Source organism: Solanum tuberosum, unplaced genomic scaffold (assembly GCF_000226075.1).
Source record: "Solanum tuberosum cultivar DM 1-3 516 R44 unplaced genomic scaffold, SolTub_3.0 scf00010, whole genome shotgun sequence".
NCBI lineage: Eukaryota > Viridiplantae > Streptophyta > Magnoliopsida > Solanales > Solanaceae > Solanum > Solanum tuberosum.
The window spans coordinates 2,541,917-2,555,987 of NW_006238936.1; the positions used below are offsets into that span (position 1 = coordinate 2,541,917).

The 14,071-nt window shown below is 33.0% G+C and overlaps 3 protein-coding genes across 5 annotated transcripts; 1 reads left to right on the forward strand and 2 right to left on the reverse strand.

The window, feature by feature from the left end:
• Positions 1-3,321: 3,321 nt before the first annotated feature.
• On the forward strand, positions 3,322-6,328 carry LOC102583570 (uncharacterized). Of its 2 annotated transcripts, XM_006339733.2 has the most exons (3): positions 3,322-4,318; positions 5,448-5,990; positions 6,170-6,328. In XM_006339733.2, the coding sequence occupies exons 1-3, from the start codon at positions 3,449-3,451 to the stop codon at positions 6,263-6,265; spliced, it is 1,509 nt and encodes a 502-aa protein (XP_006339795.2). In that variant the 5' UTR covers positions 3,322-3,448; the 3' UTR covers positions 6,266-6,328. The 2 variants fall into 2 exon arrangements, with proteins under 2 accessions (XP_006339795.2, XP_015167494.1); XM_015312008.1 differs by lacking the exon at positions 6,170-6,328 and having other exon boundaries at positions 5,448-6,163.
• Positions 6,329-6,477: 149 nt separating this feature from the next.
• Positions 6,478-8,195, reverse strand: LOC102581576 (uncharacterized). Its single transcript, XM_006339558.2, has 4 exons — positions 7,649-8,195; positions 7,363-7,517; positions 7,185-7,251; positions 6,478-7,092 (listed from the first exon to the last, which is right to left on the reverse strand). Exons 1-4 carry the CDS (start codon positions 8,037-8,039, stop codon positions 6,956-6,958), a joined length of 750 nt encoding a protein of 249 aa, XP_006339620.1. The 5' UTR covers positions 8,040-8,195; the 3' UTR covers positions 6,478-6,955.
• A 169-nt stretch (positions 8,196-8,364) lies between these two features.
• LOC102581909 (sphingoid long-chain bases kinase 2, mitochondrial) lies at positions 8,365-13,890 on the reverse strand. 2 transcript variants are annotated; one of them, XM_006339559.2, is made up of 12 exons: positions 13,368-13,890; positions 12,989-13,065; positions 11,662-11,715; positions 11,526-11,585; positions 10,830-10,907; positions 10,631-10,677; positions 10,498-10,538; positions 10,229-10,313; positions 9,474-9,588; positions 9,193-9,315; positions 8,987-9,087; positions 8,365-8,658 (listed from the first exon to the last, which is right to left on the reverse strand). In XM_006339559.2, exons 1-12 carry the CDS (start codon positions 13,531-13,533, stop codon positions 8,529-8,531), a joined length of 1,077 nt encoding a protein of 358 aa, XP_006339621.1. In that variant the 5' UTR covers positions 13,534-13,890; the 3' UTR covers positions 8,365-8,528. The 2 variants fall into 2 exon arrangements, with proteins under 2 accessions (XP_006339621.1, XP_006339622.1); XM_006339560.2 differs by lacking the exon at positions 10,830-10,907.
• Between the last annotated feature and the right edge of the window lie 181 nt (positions 13,891-14,071).

The window sequence follows — 14,071 nt, forward strand, 5'->3', positions numbered from 1 at the left end:
TTAAACAATATAAATATTCAAATTAATGAATAAAAATTTTACTAACAAAATCCAAGATAATATATTGCAAACAAATGGCTAATATCTTATTAAGTAGAATTTATCCTTACTTTTTAATAATAATATTACTATTCTGAAGTTAAAAAATTGAGATAATTTGAAAGGTTCCCTAGGTTTGACTCCATAACATTGACTTTCCTCATAGTTTACTATACTCCAATATTGTTATACAACACACTCTAATACTCTAATATTGTTATACAACCCACTCTAAAATAGGATATTTTAAATAACTCATGCTTGAATTAAAACTCTTTTCATTAATAATATGACAAAAAGCAAATTTTAAATAACTCATGCTTGAATTAAGTTTCTTTTTATTTTCTAGAAAAATAAAATAAAATTGTTGTTTTTGTGAATCCAACCCTGCATGGTTTTCTCGATATATAAAGACTTTTTTGGTGAGAATACAAATGTAATTTTTAAAGGTAAGCAAGAATTGATTGGTCTTCTTGTTGGTTTAATGTTCTCAACGGTGAATTGATTATTCAATATCATTTTTCTTCTGCGGCGGAATGGATTAGTACAATTCATTATTTTTTGACATATTCAGGATTTCAAAACTGACTGGGTCTGATTTTTTGGGTAGAAGCACTCTTATAATTTCTATAATTCATTTCTCTTTTATGAATAGTTGGTTGTGTTGGACGATTGATGGGTAGTTTGAAAGATAATCCAAATTTCTGAAAGAAAAAACTCTTAGAATTTCTGTAATTCATTTCTCTTTTAAGAATAGTTGGTTGTGTTGCAGAATTGGTGGGTAGTTTGAAGGATAATCCAAGCTTCTGAAAGAAATAACTCTTAGAATATCTCTAATTCATTTCTCTTTTATGAATAGTTGGCTATTGGTGGTTATTGGTGGGTAGTTTGAAGGATAATCCAAGCAAAAGAAATTTGATGCAAGGCTATAATTTGGAAAAAATTGGAAAAATTAAGTCTAACACGTTCGGGAATAAAGGTTGTGTCATTATTATTATGTTTAATTTACCTATTGTTTAATATATTTACATTGTAAATATTTTAAATATTGAATAAATTATTCGGTGTATTATTTAAAACGCAAAATCAAAAGACACTCAAAATTACCTATTTAATATGTTTACATTGTAAATATTTTAAATAAAGAATAAATTATTGAGCAACTTTCACATATAGCAAACATAAAAGTCATATTTGTATGTTATAGCTATAGTTTGCATAATTGCGCTCCATAGCAAATTTTATGTTTGCTATGGAGCTTTTGATTTGTATAATTCGCTAGATACATCCAATTTTATACAAATTGTTCAGTTTTGTATAAATTCATTTATACATTGCAATTTGTATAATAAGATCTGTATTTGTATAATTATAAGTGTATTGGACGAAAATATATGTATTTGTATTTGTATATACACTTTTCTCTCGCTTTATACAAACACAAACGCATTTTATACATTTTATACCGAAATGTATAAAATGGCTAATTGTATACCGAAAATGACTAATTGTATACCGAATTAGATGGCAAAAAAATGGGATGTTTGCTGTGAATTACAAATAAAATAAACTATGGCTATGTAACATTTAATTTGAATTAATAGTTTGTTATTTCATACAATTTTTCCTAAATTATTCAATGTATTATTTAAAATGTAAAACAAAAGATGAAGACAAAGTAAGGCAAACTTAATTTAAACCAAATTAGGATAACACCTACCCTACAAATTCAATAAACTATTTATTGTTTATCATGTATTACTTGGAACATAAAATCAACGAACTTTAAAACATAACTTCAAAGTTCAAACCAAATTGTAGTAACAAATACACTAAAGTAGATGTGACCTAATTGAGATAGTTCACGCTTGCTAATTTACCTAGTATAATATAACACATATAATATGAAAAGAGGTTTAAAAAATAAAAATATATTATTATATTTGAGAGGTTACTATATAATAGAAGATCGAATTAGAGGAGCTTAGGGTTAGTCAGTCAATTGTCTGATTTGCCCTTCTCCTCAAATTTCCTCTATTTTATATTTATCATTTTTCTTTTTAGTATATTATGTATTTAAAAATTATAAAAAATAATATTATTATCTATTTTACTTTCCTTTTTAGTATATTATATATTTAAAAATTATAAAAAAAAAACAGTACTATAAATTACAATATTTAGCATTTCATCATTTTTCTATAATATAAGAGGGAATAGTGAGGAGCTTGGGGTCGAGATTAAATGTGTCATTCAACATGTGTATTTCTATTCCTTACAAGTTACCGCCTCCTTCACAGTGCTACAATGTGTCATTCCTTTCTTTTTAGTAGCTTATATCCATTTATAAATTACGGGGGAAAAAATGGTACTACAAATTTCAAAAAATTAAAATACTTGATTTGGTAAAATAAATAAAGTTGGCCAAATGAAACAAGCTAAGATTGGTACAAAGATAATCTCCAACAAAAAAAAAGTTTCAACAAAATCTCCAACAATTGGGATAAATTTAATAACTTTAATTTCGACTATGTATAATAATTATGAATGTGATATCAAGTCTAGAAATGATTATATATATATTTGGAAATCGGAATTATATTAAGTAAAGAGCTATGCAGTGTAAATGTATATTATCAATTATATTCGTATTTATCATTTACAAATTAACCCAAAAGGGATGGTATGGGAAATCTTCCACTTGGTTCATTATTATGGCAGTTTATTTAATGCGATTTATATTTTGTAAGATTTGTGAATTATTGTATAAAAAAGATTTATCTAATGCACACCTGAAGAATAGTAAACATAAATTTTTCTGCAATTTCAAAAAAATAAAAAATCATCTACACAAAGAAGTAGTAACTCCAATATTGGGCAGTAAGTGACAAGAGAGAGTTACTCGGATGCTAAGCACCCTTACTTCCAACTTGAAGATTGCGAGTTCGAGTAAAGAAAGGATTGGCAATAAGTTAACTATTAAATTAATGATAGAACCTTTTATATTAAACAAGACGTCTTAGGGATAGAAAAGGTCTAATAATACCCATTTTTATATTCTTTTTCCTTCTATATCAATTACTTTACCTTTATTTTCAAGATTATTAAATTATTTCCTTGATAATAAAAAAACAAATTTTGTTTTTATACACACGACTCCAATCCATATCATTAAACAAAAAAAAAAGTTGTTTACTTGTATCAAGCTTCTATAAGTGTTGAAAAAAAGGTGTTTTAGACTCAATCAAACTAAAACTCCATATAATATATAGTCCTATTTTCTCCAATATTCTCCTCCATCCTCTTTTCTCCTACTAGAAATTGTCACTTTGCTCTTTCATTCCCACAAACAAATTATTATTTTTTTGGTCTTTGATTTTGTAACATCACAAAATTAAAGGTCCAAAATATGAAAAATAGACAACAAGATCATGTGGTCACACTTATTTGGGCAGAAACAAATAATGTGAGGAGCAATTTTAGAAGAGTTTTTCTAAGAATTATGACTATTTTCATCTTTTTCTTTTGTCTTCTATATGTTTTATACTCCGTAATTTGTTTAAACCCTTCATTCAAGTTAACTCAAAGACCTTTAGATACTTTTATGAGATTTGACCAAGAAAATACAATCCAAAAAAACCTTAATATAATTCCCCCAGAAAAAACTCAGCTTCACCATATTGTTTTTGGCATTGGATCGTCAAATGCCACGTGGAATTATCGAAAAGAGTACGTAAAATTATGGTGGAATCCAAATAAAATGCGAGGATTTGTATGGTTAGATAAGAATATGAGTAGTACTAGTAATTATGATAATGTTACTGCTACAACTTCTCTTCCAAAAATCATGATTTCAAGTGACACGTCAAGATTCAGGTACACGAATAAAAATGGGGATAGGTCAGGGATTCGTATATCCCGAGTTCTATCAGAGACAGTAAGGGCAGATTCGAAAAATGTGAGGTGGTACGTGATGGGGGATGACGATACGTTTTTCGTGCCCGAAAATTTGGTTAGGGTATTGAGAAAATATGATCATAAGCAATATTATTATATAGGGAGTGTATCGGAAACACATTGGCAAAATCATGAGTTTTCTTATAATATGGCTTATGGAGGTGGAGGTTTTGCTATAAGTTATCCATTGGCAAAGGCAATTGAAAAAATGCAAGATAAATGTATACAAAGATATCCATATTTGTATGGATCAGATGATAGAATGCAAGCTTGTATGGCTGAACTTGGAGTTCCTCTTACTAAAGAAGTCGGATTTCATCAGGTTTGTGAAAATCATATCTCTCTAGCATACACGATATTCTCTCCAGACCCTTTTCGGGGTTTTTTGATGCATGGTAGTTGATTTTAATTAATTTGATATGTGGTCAACCTTCTTAGGTAATCTAGTACCATGACCTTTTGTTTAACTAATTAGTCAATAGAATCATAGCGACTACTAGAATATAGGGTCCTAATTAAATGGACAAGATGTTGATTTACTAAAATAACAATTAAATATAAGGATTTAAGTAAAGTGATATTTTATTCTGAGATAAGATATTTCACCATGTATATGTGATCACTTATTCGATTATTAAGGTATAAATGGTGGGATAAACCACGACTACCTAATATTTCCAACCAAACACAAAATAGCCCTACATTTATACTTTGGAATTATTATTTTATCAGGTTATCAATTAATCCTTTTAATAGAAATTACCTCTTATTTAATAATTAGATAAAGGATCAAAAATAACTTAGAACAAAAAAAAATCCAGCAATATAGGTGGGTGAGCCTTTATGATAACCAATCCTCAAATACTAAACCACTTTCCTGCAATTAGGTGGGTGACCTACAATTATCTACTTTTGAAGGATATGTCTCTACTCATATCTCAAATTATTATACTTAGTTTTAATAAATCACAATACAATTAAATGCTATATTTGGAAAAATGGTAGGTCAACTAAACATTTTTCCATCTATGTATTTTATGTCACATTAATATAGGTTTCTCATCAACCTACTTATATAAACCAAAAAACTTAGGTAGAACTTAACCAATATATGTTCAAAAAAAATAAAAAATAGATGTTAGTCAAAAGAAAAGTACAAAACCAAAAGGACCAAAAAGGTTAGCATCAATTAACCAATTACTAGAGATATAATTAAGTAATTAGTTAAACCAATCCCCAATCCACACACTTAGGAGATTTAATTATAAAATCTTATACTTCTTTGTTTGATCTCTAGTCATCACTATGACTTTGATTTGATTTGCAAAGCTTTGTAAATTTACAATTTTAAGCACTTACGAATTAGTGGGTTTGACTAACTGTTGTTTGAGCGTTTAAATGAAATTTACTATATGACAATTTAACGATATGACGGTGTTTATCTGGAACAGTTTGATCTATATGGTAATGTAATGGGCCTCCTCTCAGCCCATCCAGTTTCCCCATTGATTTCTCTTCATCATCTTGATAAAATCGAGCCCATATTCCCCAACGTAACCCGAGTTAAAGCCTTGAAACGTCTCAAGAAGCCCATTACACTGGACTCAGCTGGGCTTATGCAACAGTCCATATGTTATGATAGGCCCAGAAAATGGACCATTTCTGTCTCATGGGGCTATTCGGTCCAGATAAATAGAGGCATTTTACCGGCCCGTGAAATAGAAAAGCCCATTACAACTTTCAATGATTGGTATGGAACTAATGATGAGAATTCCCTCACATTCAACACAAGACCATATCATGGAAATGGTTGTCAAAGACCATATTTCTACTTGTTGTCTAATGCATACGCGTCGACGACTAATGACACAACGACAAGTGTATACGCGCATGATGGGGCGCCTGGAGGGAAGTGCAAGTGGCGTATGGCTGATCCATCCAGGATACGACACGTGAAAGTGTACAAGAAGCCTGATCCAAATTTATGGGACAAGGTAATTTCTTTGTTCTTGTTGAATAACTATTGTCATCTATGTTGTTGGACTCTCCAAAAATGTTGCTGCAAGCTGACACATTCAACCGTATTTTTGGAGAATCTGAACAACATAGAATGTTACTATTTGTTAGTATGATATGTGCTGATACATTTGTTTTTGTGGATGTTTTCAAGCAGTCTCCAAGAAGAAATTGTTGCAGAGTTTTGCCAACAAACAAGAATGACACTCTCTTAATAGATGTAGGTGAATGCAGAAATGGTGAACCCTTTTAATTGTAGTGACAGATAAATAGGTTTTTTTTCACTTTCTTACTAGTGCTATTCATGTCATTATTTGTAGTCCCCCACCCCAACCCCCTCATTGGGTCTTTGGTTTTTTGTCTGATATGGAAAGGAGGTCAGATTATACATATTGCCATGTACAGCAAAAAACTTACAATGCATCAGGTGAGCTATACTCTTGATATAACATTGAAAGAGGGAAATACAAGAAAGAATGCAAGATCTTACTTCATATATAAACTTATTAGTGAGTGAAAACAGCACTGTACTATGTTTTGAACAATAAAAAGAATGACGAGATTCGGAGTATAAGGCTCATGAAACCAGTGTAATCTTGTGTGTGAATGAATCAGTTGAACAGGCCTAAGCAACATAAATACACTTAATAGAAAGCTCTTCATATTTGTTTCAGATACTTACCAACACACGAAGCGAGACTTCTCAGTGCTCTCAATGTCTAAGCTTATTTATCTCCACTTCTGCTGCACTTTGAATAAGAGTATTGAGCTTAACGCATTAGTGTCTTTTCTTCACATTCTTCATTCTTTTTCGATGCCATTCACATAACAAATCTTCCTCCCCTTTAAATCCAGTATCATTATACGGTTTATATTCTTGTTCATGTCGTGTTTTTGAGCCATATGAGGGTTGTAGTTCACAGGGATCATTAGCGCTAGTACTTCATCCACTGGCTTTTTTTCCCCTACTAGGCCTTATTATTTGCTTTAGAAGAGCCATCTTTGGGACATTCCAATGCTCTATATGCCTACATACTTTTCCAGATTTCTCATTGAAATAGTATTCTGTATAACCAGTTGCTGAAATTAAGTATAATGTAGAGTTAAAGGCAACGACAAGAGTCGAAATAAAGTCAGTAGACTGTAGATGTAGAAGCAGTGGCTTCACGAACCTGAAAGAATGGGCTTCCATGGAAATGACAGTATGCAACTAAAACGCCAATGACCAATCGCCTTGTCCTGTATTTACAAACACACGCACTTGGTAAGCATCACAACTTTGCAAGAAATCCATCTAATCAGAAGAAATAAATTCTTAGCGCTACTAGACGTAATCAATTGTGAACTAACCTCAAAGTCCTCCCATTTCATGAGTTTCATATTTGATGTTTCAACAAGGTAACCAAAATTAGTACAGTTCCTTTTAAATCGAGTAAGCCCTTTGAAGGAACCTGCTGGATCCGCAAATTCACACTTCTCTTCATATGCATTAAGGGTCAGATTTCCTGAAAATCCAATTATGAGAATTTATGCAGTGAAATCATTGAATTTTGTTTCGTATCAATAAAATCACTCAATTTAGAATTTCAAACTCCATGCTCAATTGAACTATGACACTTCATGAAAATTTAAATACCTGTAACAAAGTAGGATCTTTGGAAGTCATCTTTAATGGAATCAACCACAAGGGCACGATCAACAAGTCCAGACCCATCGGTTGCAAGTTCCGAATTCCCCTCTGAAGGAGCTTCAGTACCCGTCGGAGAACGGAAAACTGATGCAGCAATCCCGAGGAATTCAGAACCATACCAAGCCATTTTGAGCAGCAAATTTTCAGACTCAGAATCTTGGCTACTAGTACTAGAGCTGGTACTAGTATTGTTTGATGAGTTACTTGTGGAGTTTTCAACGTTGCATCGGGACAACTTGAGTATTTTCTTACTACTATTTGGTCTGAAAATGGAACCCCGGTCGCCGGACTGGAGATTGGGAATTTTAATGGAAGCAAAAGAAGTAAAAGTAGCCATAACAAAGACAGAGAAGTTTTGGTCGTTAATTAGAAGTTGAAAATTGAAGTATTTGTCTCATAAAATAAATATCTATGCTCAGAATAAATACTGACCACAAAAAAATGAAAAATTATAAGAAGGGCAAGAAATGAATGGACTTGAAAAAGGAGATTTTGTTGTTCTTTTTCCATTGATGGAATATTTGTTATTTTTATTTTACAGTGCAAAATAATCAAAATATAATGGGACATTTTTTACCCATTTAAGTATGTTTTAGGCAGGTATTACTCATACTCCAAATTAAATTTTATACAAAATAGTACGAAAATTCTTGTAACAAATATGGACGGTCAACAACTAACTTTGCCAGAAAATTGTTATAATGCAGACAATGAAATATACTACCTTGCCTCCAAAATTAAGTCCAGGAACAAACTAATAAAGTATTTCCAAAATCATGCCTTTATAACAAGTTCATTTTCTAAAAAGAAAAAAAAAACACTAAGATTAGCAAAGCAATTCAATAACACCAGGTAGTATTGAAAACTTTCTAGGAAGGAATCCTAAGAATTCTCCATCAGACTGAACAAATATGGAGCCACTGCTGCCAATCTCTTCAATTTCAATTGAGCGCGCCCTGCAACGACAAACAAAAACTGTTGAAGAATTTCATAAACATAGACTAAGGTAACAGACCCCTTAAAGTGGATCTTTGAGGTTCTTATGGATATTGTAGAGTATATTGACCTGGGAAACCCCAAAACACTAGAGGTTTTATTAAGAAAACAAAGATCCTAAAGGCATTACTTTCTGAATAACTATGTCCAAACCGACTTCTTTTTCAAGATGCAACATTGCACAGTTGCACTAAAGTAGTTTCAACAATGGGCAACTTGGAATTCACAATAAGAATTTAAAGAAGAGATCAGAAATGATTTTTTCTTTCTGTAGCAGCAGTGGTATACCTTCTTGAAGATACATTTTTCACTGATAAGTGTGTCCCGTTGTACAGCTTATGTAGTTTGAGAATGAAATCATACCACTTGAAATCCTGCAGAATGACCATCTGCACATAAAGTAATTAGCCATTGTAAGTCGTATCTAAGCAGTTCTTGGAAAACAGAGATGTTGAAAATAATGACCGAGAACAGGGAAAGAGAAATCATTAAACCTCATAATCCCCGCTTGAGGGGTTGGCATTTGGTGTAATCTTCATTCCGCCACCAAAATATTTTGCATTCCCAATGCAAAGAGCAGTTACTTGGGAACATACTTCCCACTCACCCTCATCAACCTAGATCATCATCATGTTTTTCTACTGATAAGTAAAGACAAGCAAAGTAGAAAGACTGACTAATATATGTTGACCATGCAGAGCAAAATGAACCGCCCCCCTCATTATCCTTAAAATTGTTCAGAGATACCCAACCCCAGTAGGTAAACCAAACTGACCTTGATCCTAAGATCTTGGTTATGGTGCCGAAAGAAAGCTTGCAAAGCACCGATTACATAACACAAGTTTCCAAATTTCTTGTACCTTGATGCATAATAACCTGCTTTTGCACTTCTGCAAAACATTAAGTGAATTATGAGGTTCAGTCAGTAGATGTATTTACAGATCAGAAGCAAGAACTGCATCAGCACACAAGAATAGAACTACACACTAAAAAATAAGAATGAATGAAGGCGACAAAGCTTTCTTTGCTAGAATCACTAAGAATTGCCAGAATCAGATGCATTTCCCATAATTTGCTATATGCTAGCCTAAAATCAGTTCTCCTTTTTCTTTCAATTCCTAATTCTGGTGAAGACTCAATGCGTTGAAGGGGTAAATACAAGGGAACGGAATGAAGTAGATAGAGAGAAAGGAGAGGACACAATTTGCCTGTCCAATCTTTTCATTCAATGCCTAATTTTGGTAAACACTCAATGCCTTGAAGGTGTGAATACAAGGGAAATAGAATACAGTAGATTTTAGAGAATGTAAGGACACAACTAGCCTGTCTAATCTTCCTAGAATTGACACTACACTCGCACCTTAACAAGAATCACAATTTTATGGGAGTTCGGGAGCAATGAAATCAGCAGTAATACAGGAACAACAAGTCCCAATTATAGAGGAATGGGAATGGAACAAGGATAGCAGATTCCCATCGCCAAATGTCAAACATAACCGTAACTTAGGAATTTCCAGAAACAGTCCTTACAGATGAATATCAGCAACATTGATGAAATAATGTGACTCTCCAATTTCTCCAGCTATGCATCCAACATCAATTTTTGATTTCAGCCCTACAAAACACCTAAATCAGACTTTCTTCAGCATAATGAAGGAGAAGGATGGCGGATAGAAATACTGCAGCCGTTATTATAGAATAGGATATCTCCTTCTCTACTATTTATTTATTTTCTGGGTTAAAAAGGGTCTTGAATCAGACTTTTTGCCAACAAGAGATGGAGTCCTTGTGCCAAGTACCTTTAGCAATGCGTTCTATGGCATCATGTGGATCATTTTTCCTGATGAAAAGCAAGACCATCTATAAATACTGATACTCCATGCAAGGAATGACAAAAAATTAAGCTACAAAAACAGCAGAAGTTGCAGTTACCAGCCAAGCGTCCTGGCAAAGTCAGATCCAGTACCTAAGGGGATTATCTGTTAAGAAAGGACATCATTTAGGTATCTTCATGGGGTAATTGATACCAAGCAGTTTGTAAGGCAAAAAGCACACAAAATGAACTTCACAATATCTCAAAATAATGTTCTCAATTTGATTAAACAATGTCAATCAGCCAATGATGACTCACGCCAAGAAGAGTAGAATGGCTGGAGTTCATATCATGATTACAAACAGGTTTTCCACCACAGAAGAAGCCATTAACAACCTGAAAACCATGAGTTTTAATCAATTGAGCCAAAACTTAATATTAAGCATGGATATAATGGCAACAGAAAAGAAAATATGAATCCTGTTTGAGCTATAATATCTGCAGGCTGCCATAGAAGTTGCAGCAAAAGAAAAGCCAACATTAAGTACAATTCAACGGGAAAAGTACTAAGGAAATTGTATGACTACGCCAAAATGATGATATACTACCAGCCAGCCACAATTGTAGATGAGTCTACCTTTAGACAGAGAAAAACTTACATGAGCACTATTTCACTTGCTCTTTATTTGTTATATTAGCATATTTTAACTTGGTAGCAGTCTGGGCTACTAGAAGAAAAGTGAGTTATTAATTTTTTTCCTTTTATCAGTGTCGGGATTCTAGCTGTGTGTCTTAAGGCCGGATGCACCTTAGTACAAAAGACAACTGAAAACTGAAGACGCTAGAGAGGCTCAGAGGCAAGTAAGGAAAAACAAAATAGAAATTTAACTGATACACCAAAAACAATCCCCCACCAACTCCTTTCTGTTTCCTTTTAGTGCTATATACATGTACTTGTGCAGTTTGAAAACAGAAAGAAGAGATTTTTGAATTCAGGAAAGAAATAGGATGAACCTCATGAAGAGTTCCATCACCACCGACTGCTATTACAGCATCAGCTCCTTCACGTATAGCCTGACAGTACAATTGAGATAAAAGTTTCTGCATTCCACCTGATACTAGCTTAAATCAGAGATGTTTGGGTGTTTACCTCTCTTGTTATGTCAATGGCATGAGAAGGACCTGAAGTTAAAGATTCGCATATCTGGTCAAAATAGAGAGAACTTTTTCACCTAAACAATCATTGACAAAGAATTACAGTAATATCTACAAGAGCATTAAACATTTTTGTCCATTTAAGTTACAATACGTAGATATATTCCATGTAAGAGGGATATATTATCCTACCAAGTTGAATTTTTTACAGAAATCAACTTATATGATACTCCTACCATACTTAATTAGCATCGAAGAATAAGTAAAGCCTGATAAACGCTTGGGTTTTTGTTATTTACTGGGAAAACAAGCAGTCTTATGCTGATACTGAAAGCAGCCACCATTTTGGGGCATAGCCAAAAGGATAATGCCAAAATATATTTTAGGATGGAAGGCAACAGTTTGCACCCTCTAGCTAATTTCACTTTCTGATCTTAACAACTTAAGAGAAAAGATAGGTAGCATTATTTATGAAACTTGACTAGAAAATTACACACATTTAAAAACTCCCGGTTTGTTGAAAATATGGTCCCCTCTAATGGAGAAGGCCAAGGGCCAATATATCTCTTACAACAGACTATCAGGAATATAACTTCAGGTGCATCTATACTTGTCAAAAAAAGATATCAAACAACATTTATTATGACTGAGTATGGGCAAACTCTGATCCTTACCGGACCACAAAAAGGAAATTTTAGTTCCACCAAAGTTTAAAACAGGTAGATGTTGCAGAATATCGTGGCACAAATATTCTGATACCTATAGATGGTGGTACCGTGCGAATTTGAGGATCTTTTGGATACTCGTGCATGCAAATGTGAGATGTTACCAATATGTTCTTCCACCATTATATTCAGTTCTAAATCCTTCATGTTTGGTAAAAACTTTACAGTGATCAAAACCATGAATTTTCAGAAGTACTGCAATCAAAATTTAACTCAACACATACAATCTAGTTCATGAGAAGTCTAATAAACCTGGTATGTGAGTATTGATCACTACTGTATATTAAAGTTGACTTCATATGAACATTCTCAATTCGTCTATTAAATGGAAGGTGTCTCGCAGCGTCATAACAATGAAATTCCGTCATCACTTTCAAAAAGGGGTAGACAATAAAAAAAAAACTATTCCTTTGTGACCAATTACAAAGTTATAACTTCAGAAAAATCTGCCCTAAACAAAGTGGACAAAACATCAAATTCATAAGGAAAAAGCAATACATTCATAAAACCAATAAGATAAGCATTAAAAAATTCTACCAAAAGTTAGAAACTTTAACAACAAATAAGCAAAGAAAACCATAAGTTAGGGAAACTTACATTACAGTCATTACCCAGGCGAGACCTGAGGTAAGGAAGTAACTTCTTCCATTGCTGACCCGTCGTTCCATTAGCTCCTGCTCCAATAAAACCATGAAAAAGACCAATCAACAACACCTCTGAGCCTTAAATTCCCAATTCAACCTCATTAAACATGTCAATCAACACCTTAATTTCCCAATTTTAAGAACCCTCAGCTTATTTCATTCCACTAAATTTTTTTTTTTAAAAAAAGACGCATTTATGAAGAAAAGGATTTGGGGTTCAATGCGAATTGTGTGGGTAGGTAGGCACACATTTCAAGTTGAAAACAAACCTGTACTGGTGAACTATTTAAACGGAGAAGGGGGAAAAATAAAATCTTGGAAAGAAAGAAAACCTCTGGGATTAACGACGAATATGAGTTCACGGCGGCGAAAGGAAGCGCCGCCGCGGAGTACACTGCAGTCGGATGAGGTGAGATCTGATGGCATAGGCGGTTGTGCTCTGATTAAAGAAGGATTCCTGGCCATTGCAACTACTACTACACCTTGATATATAATCATTCTTGAAGCAATAAATTTATATATATACACACACAACGAAAAAAGCACACCTTTCTATGTGGGGAGATTTTGATGAGGATTAGAAGGTGATCAATGGAGGTTTTGAGAGTTGAAAAACTGCAATTGGGGTTTAGTTAATTACTCTAGCTAGTTCTACAGTAATATTGGACCTCTATTTTTTTGAATCCTAATACTGTTGTTGGCAAATCTTGCTTTGTTTTTGTTCCATTTAGGGACAAAAGAAAGATCAATTTCACAAGAAAAATAATGCTTCAATGATGGAAAAGGTTGTTTGATGGGATCTCTTTTGGACACATAAAACATTACTCAAAAAACAATTCCAACTTGATGCTTAGATTGTGAGTGTTTTTGTTGTACAAGTATGTTACATTGTTTTTGTTATTTTAAATACAATAATTTTAGTTTGTTTAGCAAAGTTTATGTGAAACCAATTGCACCTTTTTAGGGGTGAAATGCCATTTTTGGTATCTAATAATAAAAAAATAGAGTATTTAGTTGGCATGAATTTGGATTAGTC